This window comes from Centroberyx gerrardi, chromosome 22 (assembly GCF_048128805.1).
Source record: "Centroberyx gerrardi isolate f3 chromosome 22, fCenGer3.hap1.cur.20231027, whole genome shotgun sequence".
Lineage (NCBI taxonomy): Eukaryota > Metazoa > Chordata > Actinopteri > Beryciformes > Berycidae > Centroberyx > Centroberyx gerrardi.
Window position 1 is genome coordinate 7007268 of NC_136018.1, and position 12655 is coordinate 7019922.

The 12655-nt window shown below is 42.2% G+C and overlaps 1 protein-coding gene across 2 annotated transcripts in view; it reads left to right on the plus strand.

Annotated features, from left to right (window-relative positions):
• Positions 1-12655, plus strand: part of LOC139924122 (cadherin-7-like) — a 69321-nt gene that overhangs the window by 48799 nt on the left and 7867 nt on the right. For both annotated transcript variants that reach the window (XM_071915062.2, XM_071915063.2), the window contains 5 exons: positions 251-438; positions 1203-1456; positions 2696-2832; positions 4347-4468; positions 10867-10984. In XM_071915062.2, the coding sequence (XP_071771163.1) occupies positions 251-438; positions 1203-1456; positions 2696-2832; positions 4347-4468; positions 10867-10984 (819 nt within the window). The remainder of the gene's footprint in view (positions 1-250; positions 439-1202; positions 1457-2695; positions 2833-4346; positions 4469-10866; positions 10985-12655) is intronic.

Below are 12655 nucleotides of genomic sequence, written 5' to 3' on the forward strand. Positions count from 1 at the left end.
TTAATTGCATATTCCATGTGTCCATTGCGGACTCCACAGACTAAACTGCAGTATGCAGCACTATCTAAGTGCTTTTTTCCATGCTTGTCGCTACTGCTATCTGTCTGTGTTATGCAACCCAAATTTATTGAGGAGCCACACAGCCAAATCAAAGCTGTAGGGTATAACAAAGCTGTGCTGCTTGAAGGTGAGTTGGTACAGAAATAAGCACATCCATTACCACCATGCGCTGCTGTCCTTCCTTTTCCAGAGAGCTATCAGTACACAGTGCTGGAGTCACTGCCTGTGCAATCTGTGGTGGCCAGGATCAAGGCGGCCGACGCTGACATAGGCTCCAACGCAGAGATGGACTACAGGATCATGGATGGTGATGGGCCTGGCGTGTTCAACATTACAACAGACGAGGACACACAAGAGGGGATCATCATCCTTCTGAAGGTACAGCATTAAAAAAGAGGGGTTAATAGGTTCTGAATATACCAGAGATTTACCGGTAATAGACATAAAAAACATCTTTTATTTTGGATCTTTACATTTCAGGCTTTTTAGAGAACTTGAAATGGTCTCTTCGGGCTAGAGAGATGTGACAGTTCATTGCTGCAGCTCCTTTGTAGGACAGAGAGCCATTGTTGGCCACAAGCCATACTTGTCAGATGGGACAATTTGATCTTTTGTTTGTTTTGCACCAACCTCAGACAATTACAGCATAGAAGACAGTCACCGACAATGAAAGTGTCACATCAATGTTCTTCTGCAGTATATTATAGGTTACAATGGGGAGTTCAATAAGCCAGACAAAATGACATGTTTCAAAAGCATTAATTTCAAAATGCCTTTCACCACGTTGGGCGCCTTTCGTAAAATCAGTAATATTGCTTACGCAGCACAAAGTCAATATAAAAGCGTCAACGAATGATTTTAAGTCTGATGTGTGTTCTAAAAGGTCTTTAGAATCCACATTCTTCACTGCATTCAGTCTGTCAGCACTATGCAAGGCTAGCATGAATGATTCACATACATATCTGTATAGCTGGGTTTCACCTTTTATTGTAAAGTTGGAATGTAAGGTCAGGGTTTTGACTACTGAACAGCACCACACAACCTAACTGCCCTCGTTTGACAGGGTGTGTATCACAAGGAAAGGTGACATAAATCGATCTTTCACGTATGTTTTGTATTCCTCCCTTCTGCCTTCGCTATAGCCTCTAGACTTCGAGACAAAGAGCGGCTTTTCTCTGAGAATCGAAGCCACCAACAGGAATATTGACTCCAACTTCTTGAGCGTGGGTCCATTTAGCGACACAGCGTCAGTCAAAGTGACGGTGGAAGATGTGAACGAGCCACCCGTCTTTTCCACACCTCTCAGCAAGATGGTGGTGTCTGAGGACGCCAAAGTGGGCACGTCTATCGGGAGAGTTTCCGCTCACGACCCGGACACCTCCAGCAGTGCCATCAGGTACTAATAATTTGACGTTAGAACCGACGAATCTCTTTGTTGTCTCAGTCACTTCTGCAAGTGACTAATCTCTCCTCAAATAAACCCTCCGCTCTTAATGTGCTTTCATTCAGCAAAGTGGGAAAAAAAAACAAATTTGCAGGAGCTGCGTGTTGTTGTAGGAGAAATGTGAGATTCTCAAAGGACACAAATAAAGGCCCGAGACTCCTTAAAGAAGAGCTCTATGTTTATCAGCGGGTTAATACATTCATCTAACTCCACGTTATCTACAAACACCCAGAATCTGTAGACTCTCGAAATGGCCAGTTCCCGTGTGGCTGTGACAAAGACGGTGCCAGATGGCGGGGGTGCTGAGGAGTGCAGCATTTGCAAAAGTGAAATGCCATCTTGAACAAGAGAAGGGCATTCCTGCAGGAGGGTCAAGGCTCAATAGTAGTGCCATGGCATTTCTGACTCAAAACAAGCACTCAGATTGTCAATCTGTGTGGTGTCACTCCTGAGATCCCCACCCATTATGCATTAATTGAATGAATATTGTATGGTATTCATGCTTGGTCTGTTAGGATTGTTAGTAATCTTAATCAGAAAATCAAATTACTGCACCATTGTGGTTGTAAATTGCCTCTTTTTGCTGCTGTGACTGTTATCAGCGTCTGCAATATATTGCGCTACATCTGTTGAAATTAAAATTATTGTGGAACTAATGCAACCACAAGAGTCAAATTACATTGCAATAATACCCTTTGGATGTAGGCTAATTGAAGTCGTAATATTTCTCCAGAAATATGAGTTGCTGTGCGTATTGAAAGGGCTTGATCTGTGTTCTGCGCTGAGAGAAAAGTGGAAAGCCTTCTGTTGTATCAAAGTTTAATAGGGATTCTTTTCAATCACACTGAAAAGTTGAACAAGTGCACATTTCTATTGCATTTTGTAAGTTTAAAATAATTATTGTGACTGTGTGTTATGTGCTTTTCAGACATCTAGTAAAAAATATTATATAAAAGGATAATGAACTGCATGGACGCAACCCATTGATGGCTGATTAAAGCTCTGATGAATTGAAAATCTTCAGTGGGAGAGTCTGAGTGGACAAAATAACTATTACTATCTTTCTTCACAAGTGCTCTAACAAGAAATACTGAAATGTCAAATCAATAGTGTCCAAAACCTGCTTTTAAAAGGACGTTGTTTATGCCTGGCTGTGTGTGTGTGTGTGTGTGTGTGTGTGTGTGTGTCCAGGTACTCCATAGACAGAAACACGGACTTGGAGCGCTTCTTTAACGTGGATGCTCTAAGTGGGGTCATCAGCACCGCCAAGCCTCTGGACAGAGAGGCCAACTCCGTGCACAACCTCACTATCTTCGCTATCGAGAGCCGTAAGTACACTACCGCACACGCTCCAACCTGCCGTTCAGGTCGGAATTATCCGGTTAGTGTCGCTGTTCGGAGGAATTTGTATATGAAGCCTTGTGGTCCTTCCTGTGCTGTCACCCAGATGAATCACCACCACCACTCCCCCCTCTTTCCATCCCCTCCCCCCCCCTCCCTGCGCTCTGCCTACAATACAGTGCAGAGTTGTTGGGGTCGCAGTAGGGCTGTCGGGGAATGTTAATTCACACGCGGGGCGGTCGCTCTGACCTCCAGCTCTCCCTCTGCTGTGGTGTGTGTGTGAGGGGACGAGGTGCTGACTAAGGGTAGGCGCTCTCACCCACGGGTGAACTATGTTGATGTGATGCGGAGGTGCCGCGTGCCTTTTTGTTAATCTCTTGACAGCTCCAAGGGCATGAGGGCTTTTTTTTTTTTTTTTTTCCTCCTTTCTGTCAATCTACAGCCATACGCAAACACAATGAACAACAATCATCGGCGCATGCCGAGCGCTGTAGACAGCTGCATCACATCAATATAAGTTCAAAAAGACAACATGTCAGCTTGGCAGTTCCTCTGCTATCACATCTTCAGACAGAGTGCAGGGCATAAAAGTGTATTCAGTTTTTTTTTTTTTTAAAAAACCTTTTTATCGCTCTGCTTCAAAAGATGTGTTTTTATTTACATGTAGCAGCACACACACACACTATTCGGTTGATTTCAGAGTGTGAGTACTTGCTAGATATAGCAACAAAGAGAAGGCAGCATATAATAATAACCGTATGAAATGTCACAACAGTCCCTCATGCATGAGATACTGGCTCCTGACACATAGCGACACTCAGGCTCTGTTTTTAGCTGAAAACATCTTTGAGTCCAGAATCCACTGTCCTGTATGCCTTATGACAGTATTTATAGTAAATGGGTTCTTTGTGACTAAACAGGGTGCAGAGTCTCTCCGGTTGAGGGATGCTGTGCATTTGAGCTGCTGCAGTCACTCATATTTCCTCCGCTGTGCTCAGACCACGCCAATGACAACAAGTCTGTGGCCCGAGGCACCATGCGTCCTTTTTATCACCGTCAAATCAGCCGGCCCGAATGTCAGCGCGTCATCTCTCGTCAGCATGGCGGCGACGCCAGGCTAAATCATCATCTTGCACTCAGACGCAGCCATTTAGCCATCAGTGTGTGTCAGGCAGACAGAGGCGCGAAGCCCACTGTGCAAGATGGCTTGTTCATACACGTAGCCTTTCCCCACAACAAGCCGCACCAGAGTGTAATCACTTTGGCTGATCCCCACCAGAGTGGATAAGGATGCCAGCTGTTGGGAGAGCATTGCATATTTCATTACAGCAGCGCTTTTTGCTCCACCTTTGTGATTAATTAAAAACACATGAGAAAGATCAATATCCCATAAATTGGCTCAGCGCATAAACACAAAGTTAAAGCTGAATTAAAGTGTTTAAAAGAAAGTTTGCTGAATGCTATGACATGGACACAGACTCTCCCTCTCTTTGTCTTTCAGAAGACCCAACCCAAATTGGAAAAGGAATCACTCTCATCACGGTGTTGGACATAAATGATAATGCCCCGGTCTTCGCCATAGACTATGAAACCCTCCTCTGTGAAAACGCCATGCCAGGACAGGTAAGATCCAGAAACGGCTCTGCAGTCAGTCCAGCTTCCCTTCCTTTTTCTCTCTCCACACTCGGTTGAAGTTTGCCTCACAAAGGCAGCCTGCTGTCTCTCAAAGCCATTAAAAGTCTTTCTTGTGCCTCAAAACAATTCCACTGTGGACCTATCCACTTCAGAGCTTGAGGTCATTCCAGGGAGAGAGTCTCATTAGTATGAGACACATCCTTAAGATTTAATAGCAGGTATTGTAGGTGTTATCGTTCATTAGAGATGTTAGTCTCATTCCATACTGTCAATGCCAACTAAATTAATGGCAGCGCTTGACTCTGCCTGTGGTCTTACTCCACAATAATATCACAGGCTAATATGATATTTCATGCTGGGATGGAGTGGTTGTCTGCCTCAGTCTGATTCTTCATTCTGAAGCGCTGTATAATTAGACGATCACCGTGGAGGGCACTGGTGCAGAAAATGCATCACAGTATCATGCAAACAGAACAAGAGAGATTTCAGGGCTTGGAAATTTGGTTCAGGAAAGGCGTGTCAGACGCTGTAGCCATGCATTGCATTTTCCCTGTGTTTAGCATTTGGCCTCATTGTTGCTAAATGACTTGTGTGTCTGCAATGGCGATTTGTCTACTCTTGGCATTTGGAAAATACAATCAGAGGCGAAGGGTAAAGCAGGCGTGCAGAACTGAATAAGTACAATTGATCAGAATGATGCATTGTATTGGAAATGGCTATTAGGCCCTTTTAAATATGTTATTTGCATTCATACTTCTGAGTTGTTTGTCACTGTGCTCACGGGAGGGTGTACAAGAATAGCAAACGATTTCATTTGCAAAAATGAGAGAATATATTTCATGTATGCAATTTTTTCCTTTGTGCATTAGGCTTGACCATGGCTCTTTTTTCAGTGAGTTTACAGGGTCTCGCAGGCACAATACTGTCTTTGTTGCTGCATCGGGTTTTAGTGGCATTTTATATGTATGTCTCTTATTCCTTTTGTTCAGATAAAATCCCCAAGTGAACTATTGTAGTGAAGTATTTTCTAAGATTTGCAGTATTCATATATCTATCAAACAATCGACTTAAAGTATACAGTATTTGCTGGAGTAAACATGATCTAATTCTGAGTTTCCATCGTTAGTGAAGGCATCACTACTGTATGAATGCTACAGAGCTGAATGTCTATTTTTAGTTCTGGATACAGCCGGTTATCCTCAGATGATTGTTGATGCCCAGTGATATTGAATTTAGAGCAATACTAGCATCTCGCCTATCATCTATCAATATAACCTGACTATGAAATCCAACAGATAATTTGTACGTTTCTTCCCAGCAGTGCCTGATAAATTATGGCACAGAGACAATGGCAATACTGAAACAAAGTCATTCCCTACAATCAAACTAGCCCGCAGGGCATAGCAACAGCCGTGGCCCATGACAGCATCATCAGCAGGAAAAGGTACAGCAAATCTGTAATTACTCAGCTGAACCAGACAGATTGCTTACTCAATGCCAGTGATAGCTGAGCTGTTAGCTTCCCCTAGGTGTAGCTAGGAGCTACTCTGCTGTAAAGTGAGGAGCTGCTGAGACCTCGGTCCTCCCAACTGGCAGACACACCGGATTCAAATTCCATCCGTAGTCTTTAAGGAGTGCAGTCATAAAATGAGTTGCTATCGCTAGGAGCTAGTGTTAACATGCTAATAGCCAAGCCACACTCTGCATCTTAAAATGGTGCGTGTGTGTCTGCGTGCGCGCGTGTGTGTAAATGTTTTCAGTTCATCATTTTTATTCAACCGAAATGAAATGTTCTTTATAAAGAATTTCTGGATGAGGTAATTAGACACATTGCTTTTCCCCTTATGCTTAAAGAGCTGCATGCAGGCATTTAGCCAATTCAATCATGACTTTGTTTTTATTACATGGTGAAATTAGTTTGCTTTCACATGTTGTCATCTCCCCTACCTTATTGTTAGAGTGAATAACTACTAGAGACTTGGAGTACTTTCCAACTCATTTTATTTGTATGTTTTACTAATTCCAGTTTCTACTGAATTCAGTTTGAATATAGCCTCCTGTTAGGCATCACTGAAGACGACCACAGGGATTGCAGTTTCAGACTGAATAATGAAGTCAGGCAAAATGGAAATTTCATGATGAAATTTACACCCAAAAACACATACAGAGCAAAGGAAAGGAGAAAGGTTGACATTTGAATGCGAAAACACCATTTGAATTCCAACTAGCTGTCAGCTGTCTGTTAGCAGACAGACTCGGTGGACTCGTAACCTGTCAGATGTACACCCCACCGCCTCCCTGATTCCTAATTAAAATGTTCCTGTTATACATGTCCAGGAGTAGCAATCAACAACAAACCGGTTCTACTAACAGCATCCGCTCACCGGCCGCCTCTTCCCAGTGAGCTTTGTTAAAATCTTAGGCCGCCCACTGGCTGTCTCACCCATTGGCTTATTCGCTGCTGCGACAAAGATGAAATAATAACATTTGCCAGTTGGGGCCAGGGTTGACTCTGTGGCTCTGTAGCATAGATTAACAGGGAGCACAGGGTTGGAATAACCTGCCATTTTTCAGGCCTAATTAAGGCCGTCTCGTGGCACTGGCTCTCTCCAGAGACGCCACTTGTTACGGATCATCGGTGTGTCTGTCTTCTGCCATAATATTAATTGATATTATGATGGGGTGGAGGGAGCAGGGGCAGGGGGGGTCACATTCGACAATCACTTTAGTGTAACCATTACATACATGAGTGGACTTGGCATTCTGCTGCCCCCAATCTGCCACCCGGCCCCTCCCCTCCCTCGCCCAGCATCCCCAGAGAGGCGCAGGATCACCAAGAGATTTGTGAATGTTTGGTAGCTCAAGAAAATTAGTGGCAGTTTGACTTCTTAAAAGGCAGAAGGATACACTTCCCTGATCAAAACGACTTTTACTACTACTACTACTACTACTACTGCTACCTCAGTTGGGAAAACGGTTATTAATGTTATAAACAACAAAAAATGTTTTCACAACTTTTCCTCCCAATTATCAGTTTATTCTAGGTGTTGCATCAAGGTGGGAGACGAAAGCAGATATGTCAAGGCACGGGGGCCACATGTGGCAGCGTAAGCTCGATAAAAAGACGACACACGGAACAAATTTAATCTCAAATCTCACCAGGAAATCACTTTAGCCTCAGCGGTTCAGGCTTGTCAGGATCATGCCAACAAACATGCTCAACACAAGAATCTCAGTCTCAGCAACCGTTTTAGATAATCAATACAGACTGAGAGAGCTGACATATAGAAATGAAAAGAGATTGAAAGATGACATTTGTTGGATGGTACATATTGATTGCCATCAAAATTAGCGCGTGTTGTGTGTGTGTGTGCGTGTGTGAAGACAGCGGGGGATGTGACTGCGGGGGCGATGTTGATCTGCGGGTGTACGTAGGTGCTGGTGTCACTCATGTGGGTGATGTTTTGGGTGTTGATGTCATAGGAAGCAGCGGTAGAGGAGGTGAGGGGTGTGAAAACCACGGGCCGTACCGTTTCCGTACACGTCAACACAACCCCTGGTGACAGCTGTCATCGCCATAGCAACGAGAAGTGCCACTTATTTGATGCAACGATTATTTATACTCTTGGTCCAACTTTCAAGTGCCGGCATGATCTTATTGTGTGACTCACCTGCCGCTGGGGTCTCAAGTGTTTAGACTTTAGTCATCCAGTCAGTTGACTGTCTGTGATGCTGTATCAGAAATTTGGGATGATGTATCTCTTTTAAATAGATAAAAAAATGTTTGACATTGTCGATTGTGCATGGCAAGATATGAAATTAGGATTTATGTCTGGAAAAAAGAGCAGCGAAATCTTGAAATTTGCACTTCAGTTGTGCTTTGCATTAAAGTCAAAATAAGGATGGAGGTTAGGTATTTCTTGGATATTGGAAAGTTAAGAGTAAAAGAATGAATCTAAGCTAAATTGAAGTTTGCAATACCAATGTACTGTGTGTGTGTGTGTCACTGCTGCTCCAAAGCCACAAATAGAGACACCTTCGTCCTTTTATATCCTTTTAATCTGACTTGTAGGTGTGTAAACTCCAAAAAAAAAAAAACTTTAATTCTGTGATTCATAGGACTCCTCAGTCTTACTTGCGACAGCCGCCGCTCTGCTGCTGCTGTTAATGTCTTTCGGTGAGAATTTATGTCTACATCCATGCCTCTCTCCTCCCGTCTCCTACTCAACCCATTAGAGAATTTCCCACCGAAGATTCTCTGGAACGCCTTGCATCACAGCCACACTAATGAAAGGCATTATACATTACAAAGTGTTTGATTTAAGGATGATTTACAGTCCTTTCCCCAGCAGCGAGGAATGGAAACCTTCCTAGAGATAAGCTTAGAATCCATCTGCAATATTCAAAGGACATCAAAGGGTTCAAATTGTGTATAGGAATCATCGTCGGTGTAGGATCCACGATGAAACATCTCTATCAAATGTGAAATTTCCATCACAGCAGGAAAGGCATGTGAGTTATTATGATCTGAGAATAAATGGCAGCTTTCATGATATGATATGCTGCAGAGCATGCATACATGTTTAGGTGCTCAGTTGTTGCTCTGCTACTGATCTGAAGCTGTCGGAAACATCAGTTCTGTCTGCATAAATGACAGACACCCAAATGTTCTCGAGCTAAGACAGATAACCTTTGCATTGGATGATTTCTGCTCCCCACGTAAATTCCACTTCTGTTGGAATACTAAACAGGAAGGAAATAAAAGCACATACTTTATGATTAGTTTTGCTGATGAAACAGCAACTATTTTAATTTTGTAAAGAAACAGAGTAAAATATTCATGAATTTTTCACTCTGTCTGCCAGTTTTAATAATTGGCAAGATGTCGTTTACCACCTACACCGACTCCTAATACCTGACAGCTTGTAACCAGCAGCATTTAATCACAGTTGACAACTGATAATCCATGTCTCAGCACTGATGGATCATTGGCTTTTATTTATTTTTTTTTCACTTTTTGTCTTGATGTTAGATGCAGAGCTGGTTGGGGCTGGGAAATGTGATAATTTAGTGTGAATTGCTTTTAAGAATCTGTTGGATCCGGTCCATGGGTGTGAGTTGTCACAGGGTTGAGTTTTTAGATTGCCTACAAAGGATTCAGACGGCTTGATCTAAATTTATAAGGACATTGCTGCAGTAACACCCACTTTGATGGCCGTCGTCGTGGCTATCATTTGTCGCCCATATGGCATGTTTGTGTGTGATATGCCTCTCCTGTACAGTGTGTCCCGAGTGAGACGTTTTTTCTTTTCTCTTGCTGCAGCTAAGTGCTGCTGCACGGCGGATCCTGGAATTAACGCTCTCTGAAAAGAGATAACTTGATTTTCAGATACCACATTTTTCGCATAAATATTAACTGGGTTTCTATGCTGGTGGGTGTAAATAAATTGGTTTATTTGGTAATGTGATTCCCTGTATTTTCTTACAGTTGTCAACATTGCTATACAATAAAGGGAATAGGCTTCTGCTCTGTAGTCTTGGGTTCAGAGGCAAAATAAAGTGGGCTAAACAAATAGCATTCACTTGTTTAACTCACAAATATGAATGCTTGTCTTGCATTGCCTCAAGCAAGCTATGAGCAGTTCTTATCATGAGTCATTTTCATACTTTGAATAATGAGGTAGGGATGCCTGACTGCATAGCCTATGCATTGATTTTGAATAGCATCGTCTTAACAACATATTCAGCGGGCTGACCTGACTCCGTATTGATTTGTTTAAGACATAGTGGTCAGATTGAGCTGTAGATATTGGAGTAAGAAGAATGTGTCTATGTATTAATACAATATTGAATGTTATAGCTAAATGTGTCCTGGCCTAGGCACTGGGACTGAGAGAATATGACAACAGGACAATGATTTGCTTCACAGAGAAAGCACTTTCCGTGGCCTTTTTAAGTGCTGTATGTGAAACCAAATCTCATCCCTAAAAGGCTGCCAAGCTCTTGCCAAATAAGCACTTACTTCAAGTGATAAGTGATGTAAAACCATAGCCAACATTATAAAACAAATCTTTTCTATAAATCAGAATCAAGTTGATTTCCTCCATTTTACTCACACCACTGCTCGGCCTATTAAGGGAGATTTATGCTAGCATGTAAATAAATCCACGCCACAGTGAAAGTGATGCATTCATATAATGTTTGATGGCAACGTATTCTTCATATGGATTCACTGAGAGACAAAAACAGCCTGTTCTTATTTTATGCACGCATAACAATTTACAGCTTGAATTAACACTCAATCGGCCAATGAGGTGGGATGAAAAACAACAAGGCGATGCAAGGCAACCAATCTTGAGTGTGTTTTTGTGTCCCGCTGCCCTCAGGTGATCCAGACCATCAGTGCAGTGGATAAGGACGAACCTCCGAGCGGTCATCGCTTCTATTTCGCCCTGGCTGCACCTGTCACTGGCAACCTCAACTTCACTCTGCGAGATAACAAGGGTAACACGCTTCTTCTTCTGTGAACACCTCTGAATCCCAATAATAAAAATATGAGCTGAGAATATGAGTTTCCACTTACCTGGCCTCACTGTGGTGTATGCCTGCTCTGCAAAGATTATCTGTGGCTGTGACTGGGGCTGAAAGATATTGACAAAAATTCGAATTGCGATTATTTGACACAATATTGCAATTGCGATTTAGTAGTAAAGTGATTCTGTAAAAAAAAAAATGATGTCAATGTGCAGGATTTACTGAGTTTGAGTGTGATGAAAGCTCTAAAACACCTTGTTTGGAAATCCATTTTGGAAATTTCATAAATTCATATTGCGATTTAGATTTTTTAAAATTGTTCAGCTCTAGTTGTGACAATGCTGTGAGTTGAGATTTTAGTTGTTATAGCTGTTGAAATTTGTGGTAAAGCTTTCCAATCCGCATTCATTCCTCCATTGACTTCATTTATTTATTTTCCATTCAGTAGAAGTACTGTTTTCAGTCAAATTCTCACACACCATCAAATTCACACACACCATCAATCAGTCATCAATTTACCTGACTATAACCCTTAATGCCTATAGCCTTGTGAATGCTGTATGTGTCAGATCAAGCCTGTTGCACGTAGTTGCTCCATTAAAATGTGCCATTCCCTTGAAAACCATGTTGGCCTTTGGAATCTCTAAAAGGTGCTGGTTTGAGTTTGTTATGGTCTGTTTGCTGCTTACTTTCTTCTGATTTGAGCCCAGCAGCAATGCAATTGACACTCTGGCCATAGCTCACTCCAGCTCTCCCTATCTGCCGTATATCTGGACACAATCTACTTGGCAATCTGACTCAGAAAAACAGAGAAAATGATGTGATGCCCCCCAGTTAGCCCGGCCACGCCAAATGAAACCATAAATCTGCGACGACAACGTAGTATGTTCCCTGTTTTGTAATTGTTCATTAATACTGAATGCAAAACAAACTTTGGCTTTTCTCTGCGTTCCTGAAAACACAAACTGACAACATTCCCTTTCTGCCATAATGATTGGCACACTCAAGGCAGTGGGTGGATGAACACAATTAGCTTCCCCTATAGAAAAAAAACGTGATGCCTATGCATGCAGCTTTAAAGACGCATGAGACTTGTGCCTGACTCTGTCATCTATTGCTTCAATGAATCTCCGCTGCTTTTAAAACCTCGTCCAGTGTTTATATGTTCTCTAATGATCTGCGATGAGGCATGTTCTGTATGCACATTAATTTGAAAACATGTTACATTTCAGCAGTATTGGTCATCAGGATGTGCCACATTATGCGGTGAACAGGGTGTCTAATGTCACTTTTTACCAGATTAAGAGCAACTTGGCTGGAAAACTGTTTAATTGCAGTTTGTTTTCACATGATATTCAGACTGTTTACTGCCTTAATAGTTGTCTGAGAACTCTGTGAAACGCCTGTTCTCTGACAGTAACCAGATATCAGATAACAGCAGAGTTTAGTTGATCAAACAGAATGAAGTTCTCATGTATTCCATGTGCTGTAAACCTGTTTAGCTGTGATAGATAGACTCTCGCATCCTGGATTGTTTTCTGCACTTTACATTCTTCACTTGATGTGTCTTAATGTGTATATTTAACGTGTCTAGTTTCATACGTCTTCTATATTTTATCTGCTGTGAGTTGTTGTTTGTGT